Source organism: Ammospiza nelsoni, chromosome 11, assembly GCF_027579445.1.
Source record: "Ammospiza nelsoni isolate bAmmNel1 chromosome 11, bAmmNel1.pri, whole genome shotgun sequence".
NCBI classification, from domain to species: Eukaryota; Metazoa; Chordata; class Aves; order Passeriformes; family Passerellidae; genus Ammospiza; species Ammospiza nelsoni.
In genome coordinates this window covers 14,967,536-14,988,798 of record NC_080643.1, presented here as the reverse complement: position 1 = coordinate 14,988,798, position 21,263 = coordinate 14,967,536, and the positions used below count along the sequence as shown (strand labels likewise).

General features: G+C 46.8%; 2 protein-coding genes across 5 annotated transcripts in view; one reads left to right on the top strand and one right to left on the bottom strand.

Moving 5' to 3' along the window:
- NISCH (nischarin) overlaps nt 1–9,782 on the bottom strand; it is a 29,492-nt gene extending 19,710 nt beyond the window's left edge. For 3 of the 4 annotated variants that reach the window (XR_009419218.1, XM_059479822.1, XM_059479824.1), the window contains exons 1-3: nt 9,575–9,782; nt 4,037–4,120; nt 3,134–3,316 (exon numbers count right to left, since the gene is read on the bottom strand). Coding sequence is in view for 2 of the 4 variants with exons in the window: in XM_059479822.1 (XP_059335805.1) it covers nt 3,134–3,316; nt 4,037–4,120; nt 9,575–9,661 (354 nt within the window). In the remaining 2 variants the exon portion in view is untranslated. Of the gene's footprint in view, nt 1–434; nt 512–3,133; nt 3,317–4,036; nt 4,121–9,574 lie in introns of those variants that run through there. The other variant, XM_059479823.1, reaches the window with a different exon arrangement.
- A 4,854-nt stretch (nt 9,783–14,636) lies between these two features.
- On the top strand, nt 14,637–21,011 carry TNNC1 (troponin C1, slow skeletal and cardiac type). The gene is made up of 6 exons (XM_059480112.1): nt 14,637–14,820; nt 18,287–18,317; nt 18,616–18,762; nt 19,934–20,048; nt 20,154–20,290; nt 20,835–21,011. Exons 1-6 carry the CDS (start codon nt 14,797–14,799, stop codon nt 20,864–20,866), a joined length of 486 nt encoding a protein of 161 aa, XP_059336095.1. The 5' UTR covers nt 14,637–14,796; the 3' UTR covers nt 20,867–21,011.
- The last annotated feature ends 252 nt before the right edge of the window (nt 21,012–21,263 follow it).

The window sequence follows — 21,263 nt, the reverse complement described above, 5'->3', positions numbered from 1 at the left end:
TCTTTGTAACTTGAAAATTATTCCTAGAAATTACTCGACATTGTTTTATTTCATAGGATTTTCACTTCCAAGATGAAAGAAAGTGAATTACATTTAAAAAATTCATTCTGCACACATTAATAAAAGGGCAGCAGCAACTATAACAAGTTATTACTAGCCATCATTAGCCCAACTTGGAAGAAAGCTCTTTTTGAAGAAAATATTACAAGTCTAGTGCTCTTCACATTTTAACATTAAGACCAATCTAATGCCTCAAACACTCAACATTTCCTCAGAACATCACTACCACAGAGAATGCTTTAGATTAACATGTCTACAGAAAAAAAGAGATGTAAAAAGTAAGTAGTCTTCTGGACTTCAACTCTGCTATGCTTGCTGCAAGGTAAAGCAAACCCCTCCTCTCCTCATCACCCCTCTTCCCCTCCTGGACCCACCTGGGTGCTCAACCTCCATTCCTGGCACTGATGGCTCCAGCATGAAAGACTGAAAACTCAGTGCAGGGATCTGTACTTCCTGAATCTGCAGGTGCACAAAGATCAGTACAAGTATTTCCCACCTGGGCACACCTCTCTTCACAAAAAGTAAACTCTCTGTGCAAGTCCAGAAATAGTTCTGAGCACTTCCAACAGCTCCCTTTCAAAGGCCCACAAAAAGAACAAAATAAAACTGTGAGGGTGAAGCTTCCCCTAGTGAAACATCTCATTTTAAGGTAGCTGCAAAGTATGAACAGATATTGTGGATCATTGCCACATGAATATTTCATGAGTTTACTTTGCTGACAAATACCTCATGATTCATACCAAGGGAATACATCCACAGGACATCTGCAGCAGACAGCTCAGTTCATTTGATGAGACAAGGATTTTAGAACATCACATTCTTAGTGCAACTGAAACCCCATTCACTGAGGATGAACAAAGCCTCCACGCCATAGTTTGAGAACAGCAAGCTCAAAGCTGTATTCCAAACAAAATTAAACAATTCTGATTCACGTCTGAATAAGCCAGTTACACTCATCTGGCAAGCACAGACTTAATTGAAAACTCTACTCTGTATCTCTTTTGTCATCGGGGACACAGAGCCAAAATTTTTTTCCTACATTTATAATTGGAACAAGATTATGACTTACACTGTTCAGTGACTAGCAGGCAAAAAAAAAAGGAACTCTATTCCTCTGTCAGATCTACAAGAGACTTCTGTCTTAGCTGTAACTACTTGAATGCATCACACCCACAGAAGTCCATTGTTTGCAGATGTCTGAACAGCAGTTTGTGGGTACTCAATGCTTTTCCTGCAAAACCTTCTACATGTAAGTTAACAAACCCAAACTTCTAAGATGACAAAGACCATGCAACAAAATAAGCATCCCCATGTCACTGCAGAAATCCTTTTCAATGTCAAAGTAACAGTAAAGTTCTATATTGCTGTCACATGCAACTGTTTCTCTTTGCTGGGCTGTATCCAAGAACAACAAAAGGTTTCAAAGTGACTTCAATGTATCAATGGCTGGTATTGCACCTCCATTTAGTTCTATTAACCTGGGAAATGAAATTAAATAATCCTTACTGGAAATATTGCAAAAAAGAATAGACAAAAATATTGTAGCCTTCCTACATAAATTAATGAGGCAATATCAGGCATTATAATAGCTCCAGTATGTACATGGGTTGTCTGGTAATGAAGACATTTTAAAAGAACAAAGTTCTGCAGAAAGGTAATTTTTTTCCAGTAGAATTACTGTGGTAAATATTTAGCTTTTCTCCTGAATAATTAACACATTTTTGGTAAATATTTAAAAGTATTCTAAAGTTCCAAGCAAAAAACAATAGAGTTTACAACCAAGTCAGATCCCCCGAAAGCAAAGAAATGCAGATTGAACAACATCTTTGCCCTTAATATCCAAGAGCATTTAGAAACAGGGAAGCATTCATATCCAAATACTGCTAGCTCTATGGAAAAGCAAAAAAAGATTACATTACAAGAGATAAACAATAGTCCTGAGAAATAAGTCAGGGGCAAGGAAGAACTGCTTGCATAAAAACCATGTGGAAGTTACAACGCTGAAACTTTAATGAAACAGACATCATCTACAAGATAGAGCACAGAACAGAAAAATTATGCAATTTGCTGGTGACCACTGGAATTTTGGTTTATTTGAACAGAATTCTCCCTACATTGTCAGACATTTTGAATAAATTTAAAACCTCAAATCCATTTCAGAGGGCTTGATAGTTACAAATCTGTGCTTCTCTCTCAAGTCTGCAAGGCAATAGCAACAGTGTGGAATAAACCTTCAACTATTTTTATCTAAGAAACTCTGAAGTCTCACCAGGATAATTATGTTCATGTAACATAACTAAACCAGGCTTTCTTTTGTTGCTAAAACTTAATTAACACCTAATGGATCACTGATGACTAATTTCTGAAGCTATGAAACCCTGAAGGGCCTTCTCAAGACATCCCACCCCAAAGCAGTTACTGCTCCTTCTTTCCACTCAGTTCTCCAGTGCTTTTTCCTCTTGATGAAATTCCTTCTCCCCCTTACAACATGATGCCATATTGCAAAAAAAACCTAACTATACACAAGAGATGAGCAAATTGCAATCTGAACATGAAATCAAGTAATTGCTTCTTGCTTCAAGTATCCTTTACCGTAACATTCTGTCTGCTGGAGCTATTTCTCCAAAGGCCACTCCATCACTGTGCTTCCACAGAGAAGCATCATTTCTCTTCACTTGGGCTACTGGAAACTGTTTCAGTGTGAACCACAGCTCCAACCATTAGCCACTAAGTAGGAGGGTGTGGATCCATTATGCAATGTTCATTTGAGAGCCAGCACTCTTGACTTCAGCCTAACCAATTCAGCCTCACATTTATTCACAGCTTCCAACTCTCCTGCCAGCATTTATTTTTTTCTTTTTAGAGTCCCTGCCCACACTACTTCCCAGCACAGTGTCTACTGCAATAAAAAGCTGTGTCAAAAATCTTAAAAATATGCTTTGTTATATTGTGCAAAATGTTGAAAAAGAACCATTTCAGCAAACTCATGAAGATTCCACAGAATTCTCCCCAAGTCAGAGAATTAGGAAAAGAGACTCAGGCCTCTATTCAGACACTAAAAACATAAACTTACATATAAATGGAAGTGTAGGAAGTGTGACAAAACTTTTGGAGCAGTAACAGGGAACTTGAGCAGCAGAGTTTGTAGGTAGATCTCCAGTTCCTTTTGTCTTTTCTCCACAAGGCTTTTGGAATTTTTTCCAATCATCTTCTTTGGAGGTAACAGATTTTTATCTATTTTCTTCTCTGAAACAAGCTGAAAGACAAAGACCAGAGCTAATACCTGACACACCACCTGAACTTGCACAAAAGATGCAATGGAACACAATAAGTGCATGTTGCCTGATGCTGGGAAGATCCAAAAATAAATTACTTCAGTAAATTTGTCTACTGCCTTCAAAGTATTAGGTATTTTCAGAAAGAGCATTTTGTCATGGAATGATCAGAGTAATAACAGTGTCAGCTCAAAGAATCACTCTCAGTACCAGGGAAGAATGCAACAAATATGATAAAACAACAAAATAACCAGTGCATTTCTGAGAAAGCAGAACACTCATGACCAAAGTAGACTTTTCCTCATTTTTGTTTTTTATCAGCACTGGCTGGTAAATATCCCATGCTACTTTAAGGATGTTTTTATCATCCACTGTGATGAGACTTTGGCCACCAAATCAGCTGATCATAAACATCCTTAGCAAAAAGTTCACTGACTCCAGCCTGAACTCTCCTCTCTGACACAGCTTCCACCCAAGGCTGAAGCTGTCCAGGTCAACCTCCCCCAGTTCAAGAGGGGAGTGTAACAGGGGCAAATAACAATGTTCTCACAAAAAGGACTGAGTCTGCAGTTCAGATGGCATCTGGCAGATATTCTCTCTTTATTGAAGAAAGAAATTATGTAAATCACTCTGTAAAACAGAACTACAAGAACTGTACAAAGTTTTGTAAGATACCAAGGTCACAGTTTTAACATTCTTACCTTTTCATGCAGGTCATGGAAATCACTGTAACGATGTTTGACTGTCCACTGATGATTGCCAACACTGACCTGAATAATGTACACCTGAAAGGATGAAATTCAAGTAAGGGCACTGCAAAGCATTAAAGAGAAGCTGCCTGTGAGTCCTGCTGATTGATGGAGCACTGAAGGTGGGTAGATATTCTGCAAGGATCAGAGCTAAGGAAATGCTAACCCCAGGTGTGAGGGGGCTTTGCTGATGGGGGATACCTGATCTCACTACAAAGGTGCTCCACAACAAGAACATGCAGATGTCTCAGTGTAAAGCAATGGCTTTTTTTTGCAACCCAAAGGTTGATGGACCAAGAGCTCTAAGCTACTTCTTTTCCCAAAAATTTCTGCTGAGGTTGGTCCTCATAGCTACCCACAAGCCTGACACAGCAGCATCCCTTCTTCCATCTACCAAGTTCCACAATGGGCAGAGGAACTTGGCAAGCATCCTGCTGTCACTTCAGTTAAGCAGAAATCTGGAGCTTAACCCTTGAGAAAACAGAACAAATCCTTTGGCTGGGTGGATGCTGTTTTATTCTTTTTGGGGTAAAGCACACAAGACATCTCCCGGAAGAGTTACTGAGCCCAAAGAATTATTGCAATTATCTAAAGCAACTAAACATCTAATACAAAAGTAAGTATTTTTAGCCATGCATGTACTAAACAAAGATTTTCATTCTAGGTGACTTTCTGGACTGAACAGTACTGGTTTTGCAGAAAACTCAGCCTACCTTTCAATATGCCAGAAAAAAGCCATCCCAAAGACATTTTAGAGGTACAAGCTAAAACACAAGCTGAAAACAAACAAGGCTCTGCAAAACCAGTTCCACAGCTACTTGAATACAACAAATTAAATAAACTATCTTATCCAGTCCAACTGTACTCTTTGGGGAAAACACCAACTTGTAATCAAATCTTGAAAGCATTTAATACAGTTAAGAACTTGCTTACTACCACAGATCACCCAGAGCTGACTCATAGCTGCTATGAGGATGATACATATCTAGTTGCTAAACCCACATGAGAAAACAAAAATCAGTAACAGCTTCAATCTGTTACATAAAAGACCAGTTTTCACTTACTGCCAGTACAGAGCAGCACAATGTCAAGCATTAAATAGAATGCCACCTGTATTTTAGAAGATGAACTAGAGTTGATGCCAGTTTTATTTTTGTAAGCATCTGACACTGGCTCATGAGCAAACCCCAAACCAAGATGTCTGACTCGAGCACGCAGTGAGTGACACAGCAGAGCTGGGATGAGCACTGAAAACACAGAAGAATGCCCACACAGAATTCTGGACTCAATTAGGGCCTGTGCCTGTTCTCCTGTCATGTTGTGTTGGGAAACAGCAGATCAGGATTAATCACTGTGCTGGTGACAAACCAGAACAGAAATAACACCAGCGTTCAAAAGCACCTCACAATGCCGAGGAAAGCAAGGAGAAACTCCAAGAAATGAAACTTAGAAGTAAAGAAGTACTACATTTATAAGCCATAATAAAAATACCAATTGTTTTGAAAAGATGACTGTGCTAAACTATGGCAGAGCAAGCAGCACATCTAAAAGCAATGCACAGTGAGTACACAAGGCATGAAACCTAAGATTAGACACTGGAAATTCAGTAACTTCACATGTCCCAACTGACACTCACCAGGTGAGCAAGCAAACCCCTCCTCCCTGCATAAAACACAGAGTGAATTTGTAATAAAGGTTTAATATCCTTTTGCTGAAATGGCAAGCACTGACCACTTCTAGAAACACAGCACTTAGTGAAATGGACAGTCTGGTGGGGAAATTAACTGTTCAAGTGAGTGTTTGCACGCACTGATACAATTCCTTAGGTTAAGTCTTTAAAAAGCTGTAGCATTTCCCATCTAGAAGGCAGCCAGAGCAGGCAGTACATATTCACCCCCCAAACAGCATCAGCATGCAGAGACAGCAACTGATTTCACATCAATCCACAAGCTGCCCTTATCTTGAAGAATAAATATATAAACGCAATAGGCTGATGTGTGTATTAGACTTGTCTTAATATAGAAATAAATCATTTTGAAGCAAAAAATCCCCTTAGATATGTCACTGTTTTAGGAGTTTAAGTTCAACACCAACAAATTTTGAGTGCACTAATACAACAAGGCTGACAGCTGAAGTTAAGGTCCTCCAAGGGCTGCCTGTCACACCAAGTGCTAAAGGAATACAGGGATAGATGGTGACATCCCCACTCTGCACTTTCTTGCAGACATAAATAAATACACCATGTGAAATCCCCACCCATCCTTACACCACAAACCACACTTCTATTGAGCTAAAACACAAAACCCTTTATGTTCACAGGATTTCCTCCTCCACCTGTCTCTACCAAACCCTTCTGCATTAAAAGTTTTGTCCATCTTTCTATAAATCAGCTCTTTTGGTTATGTTCTACTTTGCAAAGTGTTTGACATATTTGCAATGCTATATATATTTTTTTTTTTGTTTTCTAGCAAGCCATTTCAAGTTCTTTGCAGTTAAGAGCCCACATCACCAAAACAGCATCCCTTCATCTTGTTAAATACTGAGGGCTGAAAGACCTACTAAACATTTTAAAGCAGATATTAAATGAGTAACAGTGACTCCAGACTGCTTTTTGTTCACTTCCTATACAAAACCTGCCTGCCTTGCTTTACATGGAGAACTGGCATTTCTACATTGTGTCTCATCCCACTGCACATGCTTCAGTACTGTAAAAAAACCAAATAACAACCCAACACTTAAATGACAGAGCTCTCCACAGGAAGGCTGGGACACAGGTGTGACTACAGCCAGCAGGTCCCAAATTCCAGAGCAGTGATGCAGCCACATCTCCTCCTCCTGCCTCATCATGTAGGCAGTTTACAGCCATTCAAGGAAGCAACAGCATTTCCTTAAATATCAAAGTTAGTATTTATGTTAAAAACAGCTGCAAAAACCAGGAAAAGCAGGAAGGGATTTTTAGGCCAAACAAATGCATAGCAGGAAACAAATGAAGCACTGACAGCCCTGAGGCCTTCTACTCAAACCCAGTCCTCAGTCAGCATCAGCTGCACCAGCACACCCAGGAGAAACCCTGGAGAAATGCTCACAGCTCAGTAACCCAACAGCAAACACATCAACCAGGGCAGCATTTTCCCTGCTGGATTTACCCATACCTTGCCTTTCATGCCAAACACTCCAAGGAGAATCATATTTTTAAAAGTACCTTCAACATCACACAGAACTGTGGGGCTCCCTGATGTATTCTACAGGATCTGATACCACAACTGTCAAACAGATGTCATGACAGCCCCCTTCTATTGAGAGTGAGCTCTGAAACACAGAGTGCAACAGGAAGCTCATCTGCCACAAGAAAAACAATCTTTTAAAAACAAGGATGTAAACAGGATCACTGCCACCTGAGCACATGGTAATGGATGAAGATGCAGGTTGCTACAGCTGTATTTCCTCTCTTATCTTGACCAAATTTGACTGACTTTTACACCATTTAAAAGTCTCTATCCTGGTGCAGGTCTTTGTCATGCCCTTAAGCTCCACTCACCTAATTATGAACACTAAACACATGCCTTTTTTTAAAAAAAAAAACTTTTCAGCTTGTGACAAATTTTGTAAAACTTCTGCTTTTATTTAAAGATCTAGTCCCACATTTCTAATGGCTTGGGCCTGTGTCACAAAAGCTGACAAGCAGCCTTGGAGTCCTGCTAACAGCTTCAGGAGGTTTACACACAGGCAAGCTTAGTGCAAACACGTCTTCAAAAATGCAGCAAGAGAATCAAAGCAGGACCAAATACTGGTAAATCCTGTCTTTCATACACTGTACTTTTAAAGCTCCCAAGAAAAATGGCATTAAAGTAGCATGGTATTTCCATAACCACTAAAGAAAGAAATCTGGTCTGGAAAAAATAAACTTCTTTAGGCTTAGCTGCAGCAGCTTAAAATGTTATCCTCAACTATCAGCCAATCAGATGAACACCACCTGCAGAGTTACACACCTGAACTCCAGCTCAATCCAGAACATGAATGGTGTCACCCAAGGGTGGCCCTACCACAGCACTTGTCTGCAGGCTGAAGCAGCAAAGGAGCTCCTTTCAGCTCCTGCACCATAACTTCCAGAGGGATAAGGGGGCAGATGACACTGGCATTTTGTCACCTGAATACACCTGATTTTCTCATTCACTGGTATTGCATAATACTGATTGAAATTTTCAACACCAGCACTGCTGAGTCTTGGTTCACACCTGCCATGGAAGTTTCCAGTCCCCAGCCACAGGTCTCACTGTGCCTCTCAGTGACTGAGGGCTGAACCACATCCTAACACACCCTCAGTAATACCTCAGCAGCAGTGGTACCATTTCTGAGAACACACACCATACAACTAAGAGAATGAGCTCAGGCACTTCTCAAAAATTCATTTCAAGCTTGCAGTCAACTCCTTCACCAAATGCTCCACACGTTTCTGCCTGTAAATTTGGCATCTCACCACCTGAAAGTCATTCCCACAATCGTGTTCCAATAGGCATCACCTGGGAAGGAGTTAGGCTCTTCATGTGCCCCAGCTGTGTAAGCTCTGTCCTATTAACAACTCAGAGACCACTCTCCTGTTGCTCTGTGTTCCCTGGATACCTTTACAGAGGCAGGAGCATGAAGCATTACTTGTATCCATCACACAACTTTCCAAATACTGTCTTTCTAAACCATTGCTCCCCTTTCCCTTTTCTTTCTCACAGCAGGAAGCCTGTCATCCGTGAGCATTCTACCGAAAAAAGGTCTTTCAAATCACGCTAAAATAAGGCAGAAGGAGAAAACATTTTTTAGTTATATAACTAAAGGGTGGTGTGCTCGGGGCATTTTCCATGTGCAATTACACTGAGGTTTGCTTTAGGATGAGCTTCTTCCTGAAAAACAGACCAATTAACTCTTGGTAGAATGCGACCAGATGAAAAACAAGTTATATATCAAAAGCTTCATTCCTTCCCCAAATTAAACACTGCTGGCAATTTTGTTTTTTTTTTGTGGGATAAAAGAAAAACTGTCTATCCTAAATCATCTGATTTCCTCTGGAAATAAGATCAGAGGGGTTTTTTAATGATAATTGCATGCAAAGGAAAGATTTTCTGCTTTGTTTAGTCCAGCTTTGAAAGCTATGTTTACTCGACAGCCATCTCCCATAAACATACGCACATACACAGAGATATATACGGGCAAGAACGCGACACTTGCCCGCGGAGCCGCCGCCTCTCCCGAAGGACCGAGGCTACGCGGAGCTCGGGGCCGTTTCTCCCGGCGGAGCCCGGCTCCCCACGCGGCTCCTCTCCCCGAAGCCCCTCGGAAACTTGTACCAAATGCCTCGCTCCATCCCCAGCGTGGGCACAGCTCCGGCCGGGCACAGCTGCCGGCGGCAGCCCGGCCCCGAGCCCGGCCTCACCCGCTCCCTGGCAGCGCTGAGGCGGCGGGGCCGCTGCCCCATCCCCGCACGTCCTCCCCGCTCCGCACCGTGTACGTCTCCACCAGCTCAGAGCCCAGGACTCGGGCCTCCCGCGGGGGCTCCTCGCCGTCCTCGCCTCCCGCAGCCGCCTCCATGTCGCTGGGAGAAGCGCCGGGGCGCAGCCGCTCAGGCCGTCACGGCTCCCCCGCGGCCGCCGCCACCCGCACCCGCTGCCCGCCCGGCCCGCACTGCCGCCGCCGCCATCTTGGCTCGACCCCCTCAGGGCGCGGCGCGCTCCGCCCGCGCCCCTTTATGGGCACAGGGGGCGGGACCCGGAGCGAGGGGGCGGGGGCTGAGCGAGGGAGGGCGGTGCCCGGTGCAGGGGCGGGGCGTGATGCCGTCGGGGCGTGGCTATGGCCCACGGGGGCGGGGTCTAGCCTATCCGGACGCGCATGCGCGCTGGCTGTGCCCGGCGGGCGTCGCGCAGTGCGACGCAGTGCGATCCAATGGAGTCCAACGGAATCCAATGGAATCCAAGAGAATCCAATGGAGTCCAGCGGAATCCAGTCCAGTCCAATGGAATCCAATCCAGTCCAATGGAGTCCAACGGAACCCAGTGGAAAGCAGCAGAATCCAATCCAGTCCAATGGAGTCCAACGGAACCCAGTGGAAAGCAGCAGAATCCAATCCAGTCCAATGGAGTCCAACGGAACCCAGTGGAAAGCAGCAGAATCCAATCCAGTCCAATGGAGTCCAGCGGAATCCAACGGAATCCAATCCAGTCCAATGGAGACCAGCGGAGTCCAACAGAATCCAATGGAGTGCAGTGGAATCTAACGGAATCCAATGGAATCCAGTGGAATCAAATCCAGTCCAGTGGAGGCCAACAGAGTCCAATCCAGTCCAAAGCAATCCAGTGCAATCCAGTGGAATCCAATGGAATCGAATTCAATCCAATGCAATCCAATGGAACAGAGTCCAGTCCAATGCAATCCAATGGAAGTCAATGGAATGGAATCCAGCCCAATGCAATCCAATGGAATGGAATCCAATCCAATGGAAGCCAATGGAATAGAATCCAGGCCAATGCAATCCAGTGGAATAGAACCCAATCCGATGCTGTCCAATTCAATACAATGCAATCCAGTACAATCCAGTGACTCCAACCCAGCCCAATCCAATGCAATCCAGAGGGATGCAATCCCAGCAGTGCGGAGCTGCCGAGGGCTGAGCCCCCTCCCAGTGCTGTGGCTGTGACACTGTCCCAGCTGCTGGCAGCTTGTACTGCACATCTGTGGCCACCAAGGGAGGCTTGGACACTGTCACACCAGGCTGAGGTGCCACCTCAGTGGTTCTGTGACTGAGCTGCCCACCCGAGAACAGAGCTGAGGAGCTGGGCTGATTCCCTCAGGAACGAGCCCAGGGTGAACTCGGGGTGTTGTTTGGGGTGATTTACTGACAGCATGGACTTTACTTCCACTGTCCCACTGAGCATGGGAAGAGTTTCAAGCCTGTACACACTGAAGGATCTTGCCAGGAATTTGTAACAGAAGTGGAGAATCTAAAAGATGGCAAGCAAACTCTCCTCAGCCTTTTTCCTGAGCTGAACCTGAGTTGCCCTGAGGGAAAGTCATGCTATGGCAACCTTTCTGACAGGCGCAGTGTGCACCCCAGGAACAGAAAATTGCAGGAGAGAGGATATAATGAGTTTCTTTAGAAGTATCTGATTGTATTAAAATTGAGAGGTTATCTAGAAAGATTATGTTTTGGCAGAAGGATGCATCAAGCATCCATCAAGGCTTTGAAATAAACTCTGTGCTACATTACACACAGAAGGATTAGGTTTTGGACTGTCAAATCAAGGAGATTTGGTTAAAAAGTACCTTCCAGCAAAATGAAAGCAACATCTGTCTGCCCTACATTATGCTACCTAAGAGAGGATGCAATTAGCTCAGTATGAATTACAACAGAAGTGCAAATGCCCTGGCTGGATGTGTGGGGCTGCAGGGGCAGTGCTGGTGTCTCTCAGATGCCACCAGGACTGCAGTGGCAGATAAACAAACACACCTCTGCAAACAGAACTGGAAAACCCCATTTTTTTGGGGGGGGGGGGGCGCGGGGGGTGTTCACTGAAAAATGTTTTCCCTTGGTCAGGATGTATCCGAAGGATGATGTGTACAAGGACAAAACACAGAGAGCACAGGCAGCCCAACAGGGATTTTCTAATGCTGCCCCAGCATCAGGAACTGCTGCTGGCTCAGCCTCTTCATGAGATAATAAGTGGGTTTGCAGAGCAACTTTAATTAAGCTTCCTCTGAATGTCCTGTCTCCTTAATTAAATAAAAATTTGCAGCCCTGTCGCGGCTGTCAGGTTTGATCAGGGCCCGTCCCCACCTCCTGAAGCAGCTCCTGCCCGCAGGCACAGCGGTGGCTCAGGGTGCGACAGCCCCATCCTGGCCCACAGAGGAGAGGAGCAATGTGCCTGGAGAAGGGGGAAATGGGGGCTCCTTCAGCTAAAATATTCTGAGTAGGCTTTAGGAAGCTGTAAATTAAAGAACTTTGCTGGGTCCGGACTCTCTCTCAGGGCCAGGTGCCCAAGGCAGGGAAGGGGGATGCTGGAGCATTTTGCTGCAGTTTGGAGCCATGACACAGCCAAAGCAGCCCTGCAAACATCCCTAATCTCAAATAAAATTGCAATTTAGTTAGGCTTCTGCCTTTCATTTCCTTACAACTGACCTCCAGAATGCCTCTGCTAGTTCTGCAGTGGGTTACAACTGCTTGGAAGTGACAACCTGAAATGAAGTTTTGGAGGAGAAAAGCTCAGTAAAGCTTCCCAGTTGTCTTGGTAGCTTGGAGGGACTGACAAGTGGGACAGCATGTGAGGATGCAGCTGGAGCTAACAGGCTGTGCCTGACCCCAGTGACAGCCATGGCAGATTAAAGGCACTGTGCTGGCAGCCCTCCCTCTGCCATGGGACTCACGTGGAAGCAGCAGGACAGGGTGGTTCCCTCAGAACACCCCATACCTGCAGCAGCCCCTCCCTGTGCTGTGCATGGCAGAGGCTCTGGGTTTCCCTACCAAACTCCAATTCCCAGTTCTTTTGTAAGCAAACAGCCTGGGAGAGCCAGGAGATGCTGGAAGCTCTGTCTCCAGGCAGCCAGTAGGGAGGCAGGGGCTGGCATTGTGCCACTCGCCTGTGCCTCCTTCCCTGGCAGGAACATCACCTCCTCCTGCTGCCAGATGGGATTTCATCCTCTCCTCTGGCTCAGCTCTGCTCTGTAAGTCTCAGATGTGCAGCCTTCCCATGCCAGTGTAGGGTGGCAGTGGTCCAGATCTCCCCTCCCTAAGCACACAGAGACCCTTCTCCACATCCCAGCCTGAATTTCACCCCAGCTCTCTCCAGCAGACCTTTTAAAGGCAATGTTGAGCCACCCCTCCTGTGCTACATTGACCCTAAATACATTCTGACGCATCCCAGGGGCTGTTTTCAGGGTGACTCAGAGCCATCCCTTCCCAGGGTGGAGGGACAGGGCCAGGCAGGATTCCTCAGCCCCTGTCCTGGTAGTGCCCAGAGCTGGCACCTGCCACCCCACTGTCTCTGCAGTGAATCCCAAGGCCAGAGAAGCAGCCAGAGGCTGGGGTTTGCCTCGGGGCAGCATTTCCTTGGGAAGGTGTCTCTGGGGTTGCCCAGGAAGTTCTGGGTGGTGGTTTGGTTCTGGGGAACAGCAGGTCTCCCATCCCAGCCTGTGCCCTCACCTAAGAGCAGGCTCCAATGCCCTTTAGCAAAATAATTGCTTACCTCTGGTGCTTTTTCTGATTTTCCTGTGATAAAGGCAACCAAAATATTAAATACATTCAAATTAGGAAGACTAACTTCTTCAAAAAATCAATTCCTTAAATGTAACAATTTTCCTTTTTATTCCATCTGCTACCCCTATGCTGAGCAGAGGCAGGGCTGGGCTGAAGCCTGGGTGCCCACAGGACCACAGTTCCTATCAGCCTCTGCAGTGAGTTAATCCTTCAGGACTCAAAACCTGGGGGGATGTGATGTGGGGATGGCTTTGTGCTCACCTGCATCTCCACTTTGTGCTGACATCACCTGGTTAATGCTGCTTTGGCTTGGGCATTCCATGGGGACTGCAGGTTTTCCATGCAGCACGATTCCTCTTAAAGGTGGATTTGTAGAAAAGATGAAAAATAACAGTTGTATTAATTGCATTTTTAGTTTTGCAAACTAACTCTGACATGAGCCAGCTGGAGGTGAGACTTTGTCACCCTGTGGTGCCAGAGCCATCTGTAGCCCCTCTGGACACAAGAGGGAGTCCTGAATCGTTAAAAAGAGAGGTTTGTCTTTGGTTCCTGTGGATTAAACCACTTCTCACTGCACTGAGAAAACTGCTCATCCCTCGGAGGCCTTTGGTGTGTTTTGCTCTCCACCGTGGCAGGGTAAATCTGTGGTAAATCCACAGCCAGTCCAGGAGTGTGGATTTGAGCTATTCGCAGTGGGGACGGGTCAGCGAGCTGGCTGGGTGAAGTGAATCATGATTTCCCAAACTGCCTGATTCCATTATCCCTTGAATCAAACAGAGCTGATACCCCCATTCTGATAGCTGGTCCCCACATTTTGCAGCCCTAGCTGAAAACAGAAGACTGGGGCAAAGCTCCTTGTGTGTCTCCATGGCAATGGGGCTGCACATTCCCCCCATGCTCCCGATCTGCCCACACACATGCACCCCCTGCTCCCCCAGAGCCCCAGCTGCAGGTCCCCATGGATTTGGGGACACACAGAGGGGACGAGGGGCCCTGACACCCCCTGTTCCCACTGCCCCGGGGGACATTTGCTACTGGACCGGGATATTTTGGGACACGTACCTTTCCTGCAATACCCAATCCTATTTGGCACGGTATAATCTTTCTAAGGCAGCCCCCAGGGGGAACACTCTGGAGGTGGAGGTGACACCATGGCACGGCTCCAGCCAAGACAGCCAAGAGCCTCAATTTATCAGCAATTTCGGTGGGTCTTGCTGAAAAGTGGTGCCTTGATCCCACAAGAAAGTCACGAGGAGAGCTCCAGCTGCCGCCGAGGGGGCCGGGGCTGGGGCTGGGGCTGGGGCTGTCCCCGGACGTGCCAACGCCGGGCTGGCCGTGTCCCCGTCCCCAGGCACGCGGGCCGGGCATTCCTGGGGGGCCGGGCGTGCGGGGCTGCCGGGGCCGGCCCCAGCCCCTATATCAGCCCTGCCCCCGGCAGCGCCGGCACAGTGACAGCGACAGACCCTGTCCCTGCCCAGCCATGGATGACATCTACAAGGCAGCGGTGAGTGCTCCCCCTGGGGCGCTGGGCTGGGGAGGGGGTCTGAAATGGATCTAAGGATTTTTGTTGGGTCTGAAATGCATCTAAGGAGTTTCGTTATAGGTTCCCCAAAGCTGCGATGGCAATAATTCAGTGGAGAAATGGAAATGAGAAATAATTACAGGGCAGCAACTTTTGGTCATCTTCATCCAGGACACTGACCTTCCCTCTCATGGCTCTGGAAGTTTCACACTCCTCTTACAAGTGTGAAACTGTCAACCTGCTGTTAAATTACTTACAATGACCCCCTGGTTCCCCGCTGTAAAGCAGGAAGATGGCTCCTAGGTGAAACTATAAATCTCAACAAAACCTGCATGGCATAAGAGATGACTCTTGGTTTTAGCCCAGACAAAGCGGAGGAGGATTTCCCAGGAAAGAAACATTATTTGTATGGGTTCAAACTCACCCTTTTCTTTCTGGTGCTTTACAACTCTGCCATTGCTATGTTCCCCCACTCCTTAGCTGAGTATTTTTCAGGGTGATTTTAAAAAACCCTTGGTTTTTTTCTCAGTTCTTTCCAAACCTCCTGCTCTGCTTTGCTGCTCCCGCTCTGTGCAGAATCCAGAATGTGAGCTATGCCCCGGGGAACGTGGAGCATCCTTTGGCTATTTTAACTTCCACAGCTGCAGGCTGTGCTCACTGTGTAAACCCAAACTATTTGGTCTGTAATAAGAACTCTGCATTGTTCTGTAATGCAGACAGACAGACAGAGATGTGCAAGTGGAATAAGGACGAAAATAGATTCTGGATTGTGTGGATTGCTATTGCATCCATAACTGGATTTACAGTAAGAGGTTTTTGGTGCTTTTCCCCCTTTAAATGTACAGCTGATCAAGTTTGATTTTAAGCAAGAGCACAGAAAATGCATCATACCAGTCTTATTGTTATGCCAAGGTTTTTAGAGGGAAGAAATATAGTCCTTGGTAGGTAGCTGAAGAAAAAAAACCTCAATGCTCACACATCTCCTGTCCTTTGGTCAGCCTTGAACCTTGGAAATGGAACCCCTGTAGTGATCCTGATAGTGTGAAAAGGTTCAGGAAAGGCTGAGTCCCCCAACCAAGACCTTCAAAATGGAGAAAAATGGAACCTGTGAAATCAAAGGAAATCCAGGCCTTTCTAATTAAAGATTTTAATTAAATAAGCTCTCTGTGACTCAAGGCACAGGTCCTCATTGTATAGGGACCCATGGCCATTAATTAGGTAAATGTAGGGTTTGAGTCCTACATTTATGTTGGGCATTAATTCCCAACACCTTTACAGAGGCAAAACAAGTCCAAGACAGGCACAGCTGAGACAGATAGTTTGTGTATCTAATTCCCAAAATTTAGACTGAAAAGAAAACATTTACTTGTGGAAAAAATTAAGAACTTCAGTTTCCTTTGTCTGACTTCAAACGGAACCATAGGATGGAGAGAGGAGCTGATAAAAGCAAAATACAGCAGATCTGGCATTATCACAGCTGCTGCAGTGCTATGAGCTTAGAGCTTGCCTTCCCACACTGCAGGCAGAAAAACCTGTTCCTGCAATGATGTGGAGAGAAAAGATGAATAAGACAGCAACAGCACCCATGTCCAGAGCAAGCTATGAACAGCTAAAGAGACATTGTGACAAAAATGTCACTCTATAGCAACAATGCATTTAATTTATATACACCACATCTATCACTTCAGTACTCAAGGAGGCTTCAAAATAGAATAGTTGTATATTTTCTGCATGTTGATAGCATCTATTAATACTACATTTATGCCAAATCCTCTACATACAGCCAGAGAACCCAATAGATTTTCATCTTACCCACTCATGCCTAGATAAGGGTGTGCAAACACAAAACTATTTTGGAAATATTTTTAGGCTCTGTTAAGCGGTGCCTAGAACAGTGCCAGGAACAAGTGTCCAGATAAAGGGCTGCAAGGATAAATACCAGAGCCTGGGAACAATCAGGGAGCTCATCTTTATCTCCAGCACCTCTCTCCCCCAGGCTTATAAATAGCGACAGCACCAGGGGTGTCGTGTTACAGAGCGGGACTGGCTGTGGCCATCCTGGTGGTGGCTGCCCTTGCTCTGCCCAAAAACTGTCGACAGAGGGCCAGCAGCTGCCTGCCTGCCTTCAGCAGCACCAGGAACACACTGGGTTTGGCTTTCCTCCAGCAGAGGAGAAAAATCCTGCCACCATCCTTAGTGCTTTCTGCCAAGTCCTCACCTCCTGGAGCATGGGGAGTGGGATAAAATGCTCTGCCTGCCCCCACAGGCTCTGTCCTGCTAAGGAAAAGTGCCTTCTCTGCCTCTTGCTGCAAGCAGGAAGAACCAGCAGCTGGCTCTTGCAAAACCATTGCCCTTTGGAGCAAAAGAATCAGTTTTCACTCAAAGACACAACCTGGGTTGTGGGGTCCTGCCCCAAACAAAACCTGGCAGGGATGGGTGTTGCGGGTCACTTGCATGGGGGTGGCAGCAAGGAGACTTTAGTGGGGTCAGACAGGGCAGCCATGGGGTCCTACCTGGCTGGATATAGAGAGGCTGTTGACCAGCATAGGAAGGAAAAGCTCCTGTTCTCATGGATGCTTCCAAAGGGGCAGTTGGACAGGGTGGTGAGGGCAGCAAGTTCAGCTAGGCAATACCTGGAATGAAGCCAAAGAGAGAAAGGCACTTAAACAGGTATGGCACAGAGCTGATTGATTCCCCTTTGCTCTCCTCATTGATTATTTTCATTAATTCTTGCTATCTAATAAGCTCCCAGTGATGGTCTGTGGGGATTGAATTAGGGCAGAGTTTGGGAACAGTCTGCCAGCCCACGTCAGCTAATGCCTGTTGGCTCCACAGGCCATTCCTCAGAGATTCCCAAAACAGAATAAAGGGAATAGCAGCTCCCTTCAGAGCCAGACACCTTTGTAAGAACCCTGGCTGAGATGGAAGCAGAGCAGTTAAGCTCTGGATAGGGCAGCAGTTCCCTGAATCTAGGCCTGAAAAACAACTGCCAGGTATAGTCTTGTGTACCTCTCCCTCCCCAGGGAACTCCCCAGAGCACATCTCAGCTCTGATGTGGTGTTGGCCCACACGTGAGCAGCCCTCAGCGGTGCAGCCATCCTGCAGTGAAATAAGAAATTATCCCCAAATGGTTGGCAGAGGCATATTCTTTTCCCAGTGGGCTTTCCCTGCTTGCACAAAGGCTATTTCTGCCATGTATTAGCATCTATTACTCTAGAGAAGTTATGTTTACTTCAAAGGAGATGTGAATTTTTTTAAAGGGAAGAACCTCTTAGACTACAAAATCTTGCTGTGTCAAACGCCTCTGGCTGTACATACCCTGATCCATGAGGTTGCCTCTTGTGAGGTTTGGTTGACCCTGGCAAAGGCTGTTGAACAACCATGTCCTTTTAGCAATTAGTGATGCTGACAAAATTAAACTGACTTGGTGTCTATGTTTTCCTTACAGGTTGAGCAGCTGACAGAAGAGCAAAAAAATGGTAGGTGCACCTTCAACCTGACACCACAGCCTGAAGTGGAGCTCCCAGGCATCAACCCTGCCTGCCTCCTAAGAACACTCTGGAAAATGCTTTGGCCAGACTGGCCAAGGCAGGGCATGGCCCAGAGATTTTGATCCACCAGCATTGCTGGCAAGGCAGTTTCTGGTGTCCCACAAGGCCATGGCTGGGCAGTGCTGGGTGCACAGTCAGGGGAGGCTGTGCCTGGGATGAGCCCCTCCCTGCAGGCTCCAGCTGCAGGGCAGGACCCCCTCACCTCTCCTGTCCCCTCTCTCTCCAGAGTTCAAGGCTGCCTTTGACATCTTCGTGCTGGGGGCAGAGGATGGCTGCATCAGCACCAAGGAGCTGGGGAAGGTGATGAGGATGCTGGGGCAGAACCCCACTCCTGAGGAGCTGCAGGAGATGATAGATGAGGTGGATGAAGATGGTGAGAAGTTTGGGTTTCTTCCACTCTCCCAGGAACCATCCCCACATCTGGGGGTGTGGGGCCATCTGTGCAGTGCTGGCAGGATCTGTGCTGGGGACAGTCACAGCTGTGGGGTGCAGCCTGCTGTGAATTCAAAGGACACTAAACACCCACCAGACCTCAGCATGGCTCCTTTATGGAATTTCCAGGCAAAGAGGAACTATAGATATTTTTATTCCTACAGCGATCAAGACTGCTTGAACTGATTTTGGGGGGCACTGTGAAATTGTACAGATCCTTTTAAAAAACCAAATATAGGCTGAATGTAGGAACTGCCATTTCAGAAATGCCACTTAGAGGATATGATCAGGAAACTCTCTCACTGCTCAAGTGTACACACCCCCACATAACTAACTGTCAATACTGATTCAATCAGTGTACTGATGATCACATATAAAACCCACTGTGGGCATTTGGGCAGAAATACCACACTAAACAACTGGAAAATAAAAAAGCAGTTAAAAGTCAAGCAAAAAAGGAAAGCATCTGAGTAATTGAAAACAACACTACTGTAGTGCAAGTGCAAAAGCACACTGCATGAATACCTTCTGGAGCTTTCAATATTAATACCTAAAAGAGATGGACAGGTATCTCCATAGCAGGAACTTCCATCCTTTGGTGCTGCCAGAAGGACTTTTGCCAAGGCAAAATGACTGTGAAAGGTAAAAATTCACTTACAAGGTCAGAGAAAGGCCTAAGTCACTCTTTCCAGCATCCTGAGAGCTAACTCTTGCTGCAGGGCTGCTCTCCTGAGTTTTGGCCCTTGGTTGCTGAAGGGAAAGGTGATCCCTCATTGGCATTGCCCATCCACCCCCTGTAGCTCCAGCTGATGGCTCCAGCTGGGCTCCCCTTTCCTGCATTTCTCAAGCCCAGTATGAGAAGAGACTGAGGCATGAGACCTTGTATATTTTTCCAGTTTGACTTGTAGAGACACTGTCTGATGGCAGTCTTGATTTTTAACTTAAACAATAACAGGTTTAACACCACAACTTAAGGTTTTGGGGTTCTGAATTCATGTGGCTGTGCCGGGAAGCTGGGTGGGTCAGTCTGGTGGAGCTGCTCATGAAGTGTGGGGCTCAGTCAGGGTCCCAGTGCTGGCCAGCTGGCCCCAGACAGTCCATTCTCCCCTCAGGCAGCGGCACCGTGGACTTCGATGAGTTCCTGGTGATGATGGTGCGGTGTATGAAAGATGACAGCAAAGGCAAAACCGAGGAGGAGCTCTCAGACCTCTTCAGGATGTTTGATAAGTAAGACCCATGAGCACAGCGAAGTGGGGTGGTGGGAGGGTGCAGCCAGCCTGGGCCCCTCCCCAGCAGCTCTCTCTGGTCCTGAGCTCTTCTGTCCTGGCACAGAAACGCTGATGGCTACATCGACCTCGAGGAGCTGAAGATCATGCTGCAGGCAACAGGAGAGACCATCACCGAGGATGACATAGAGGAACTGATGAAAGATGGGGATAAAAACAACGATGGCAGGATTGACTATGATGGTAGGACTCTCTTGCATGTGGTTTGGTCACAAGCCCTTGGTCATGCCCCTGGGCAGCTCCCTTGGTCTTGGATGAGCACAAGCTCATGCAGGCAGTGCTGGGCAATACCTCTGACAGGAGCATGGGCACAGGGATGGGGGGGGTTTTTACACTTGTGAAATGGGAGCAAGGACCTGGGGCTGCCTTACCTGCGCCCTTGCTGCACTGAAGCGCTGCCACTTTTCACCAGTCCCCTCCTGGCCCCATTAACACCAGCACCATTTCTGAAGGGCTGTATCTTTGAATGTGGTGCTGACAAAATGATGCCCAGGCCATGTGGCAGCTGAGGGGGATGCTGGGCTCCAGTGACATTTCCAGCAGGAGTCACAAGGAGTCCTTGCCACAGTCAGAGGAGCAGTAGCCATCCCCCCCTTGGCCTCTCACATATCATGAGGGTGGAACAGGAGACAGGGCTGGGAAAAGCTGCCAAGACCACACTTGACAACTGGGAGGGCACTTCAGTCTCACCTCACATCTCTTGTCTCCAATGTCTTCCCCTTGGCAGAGTTCCTGGAGTTTATGAAGGGGGTTGAATAAATCTGAGGCCAGATGGACAGCTTGAATCTCCTAAACCCTCCAGCTCTGCATCTCATCTCCTTGACTCAGTCCCCTGGCTACCAGCATGAAGACTGAGTGCTGAGAAGGGTGGCCAGGGGGAAATAAAACCTGTTAATACCCAGTGCCTCAGCTGCTCATTCCTTGGAGGTTCAGTGACAGCTTCACCCCTGTTGTGTGCTCATGATTAATGAAACCACTGCTGGGGACTACTTCTGGCAAGGTGACATCACAGATGGAGCTTCAAGCCTCCAAGGAGGTATTGTGCTGCCAGTCCAACAGCAAAGTCCATCCAACAGAGCCATGGGTGCTCGTGGGGAGCTGCCATGTTCCATCTCCTAACCTTCCCATGGTGAGCAGGCTTGGGAGCTGGCACTGG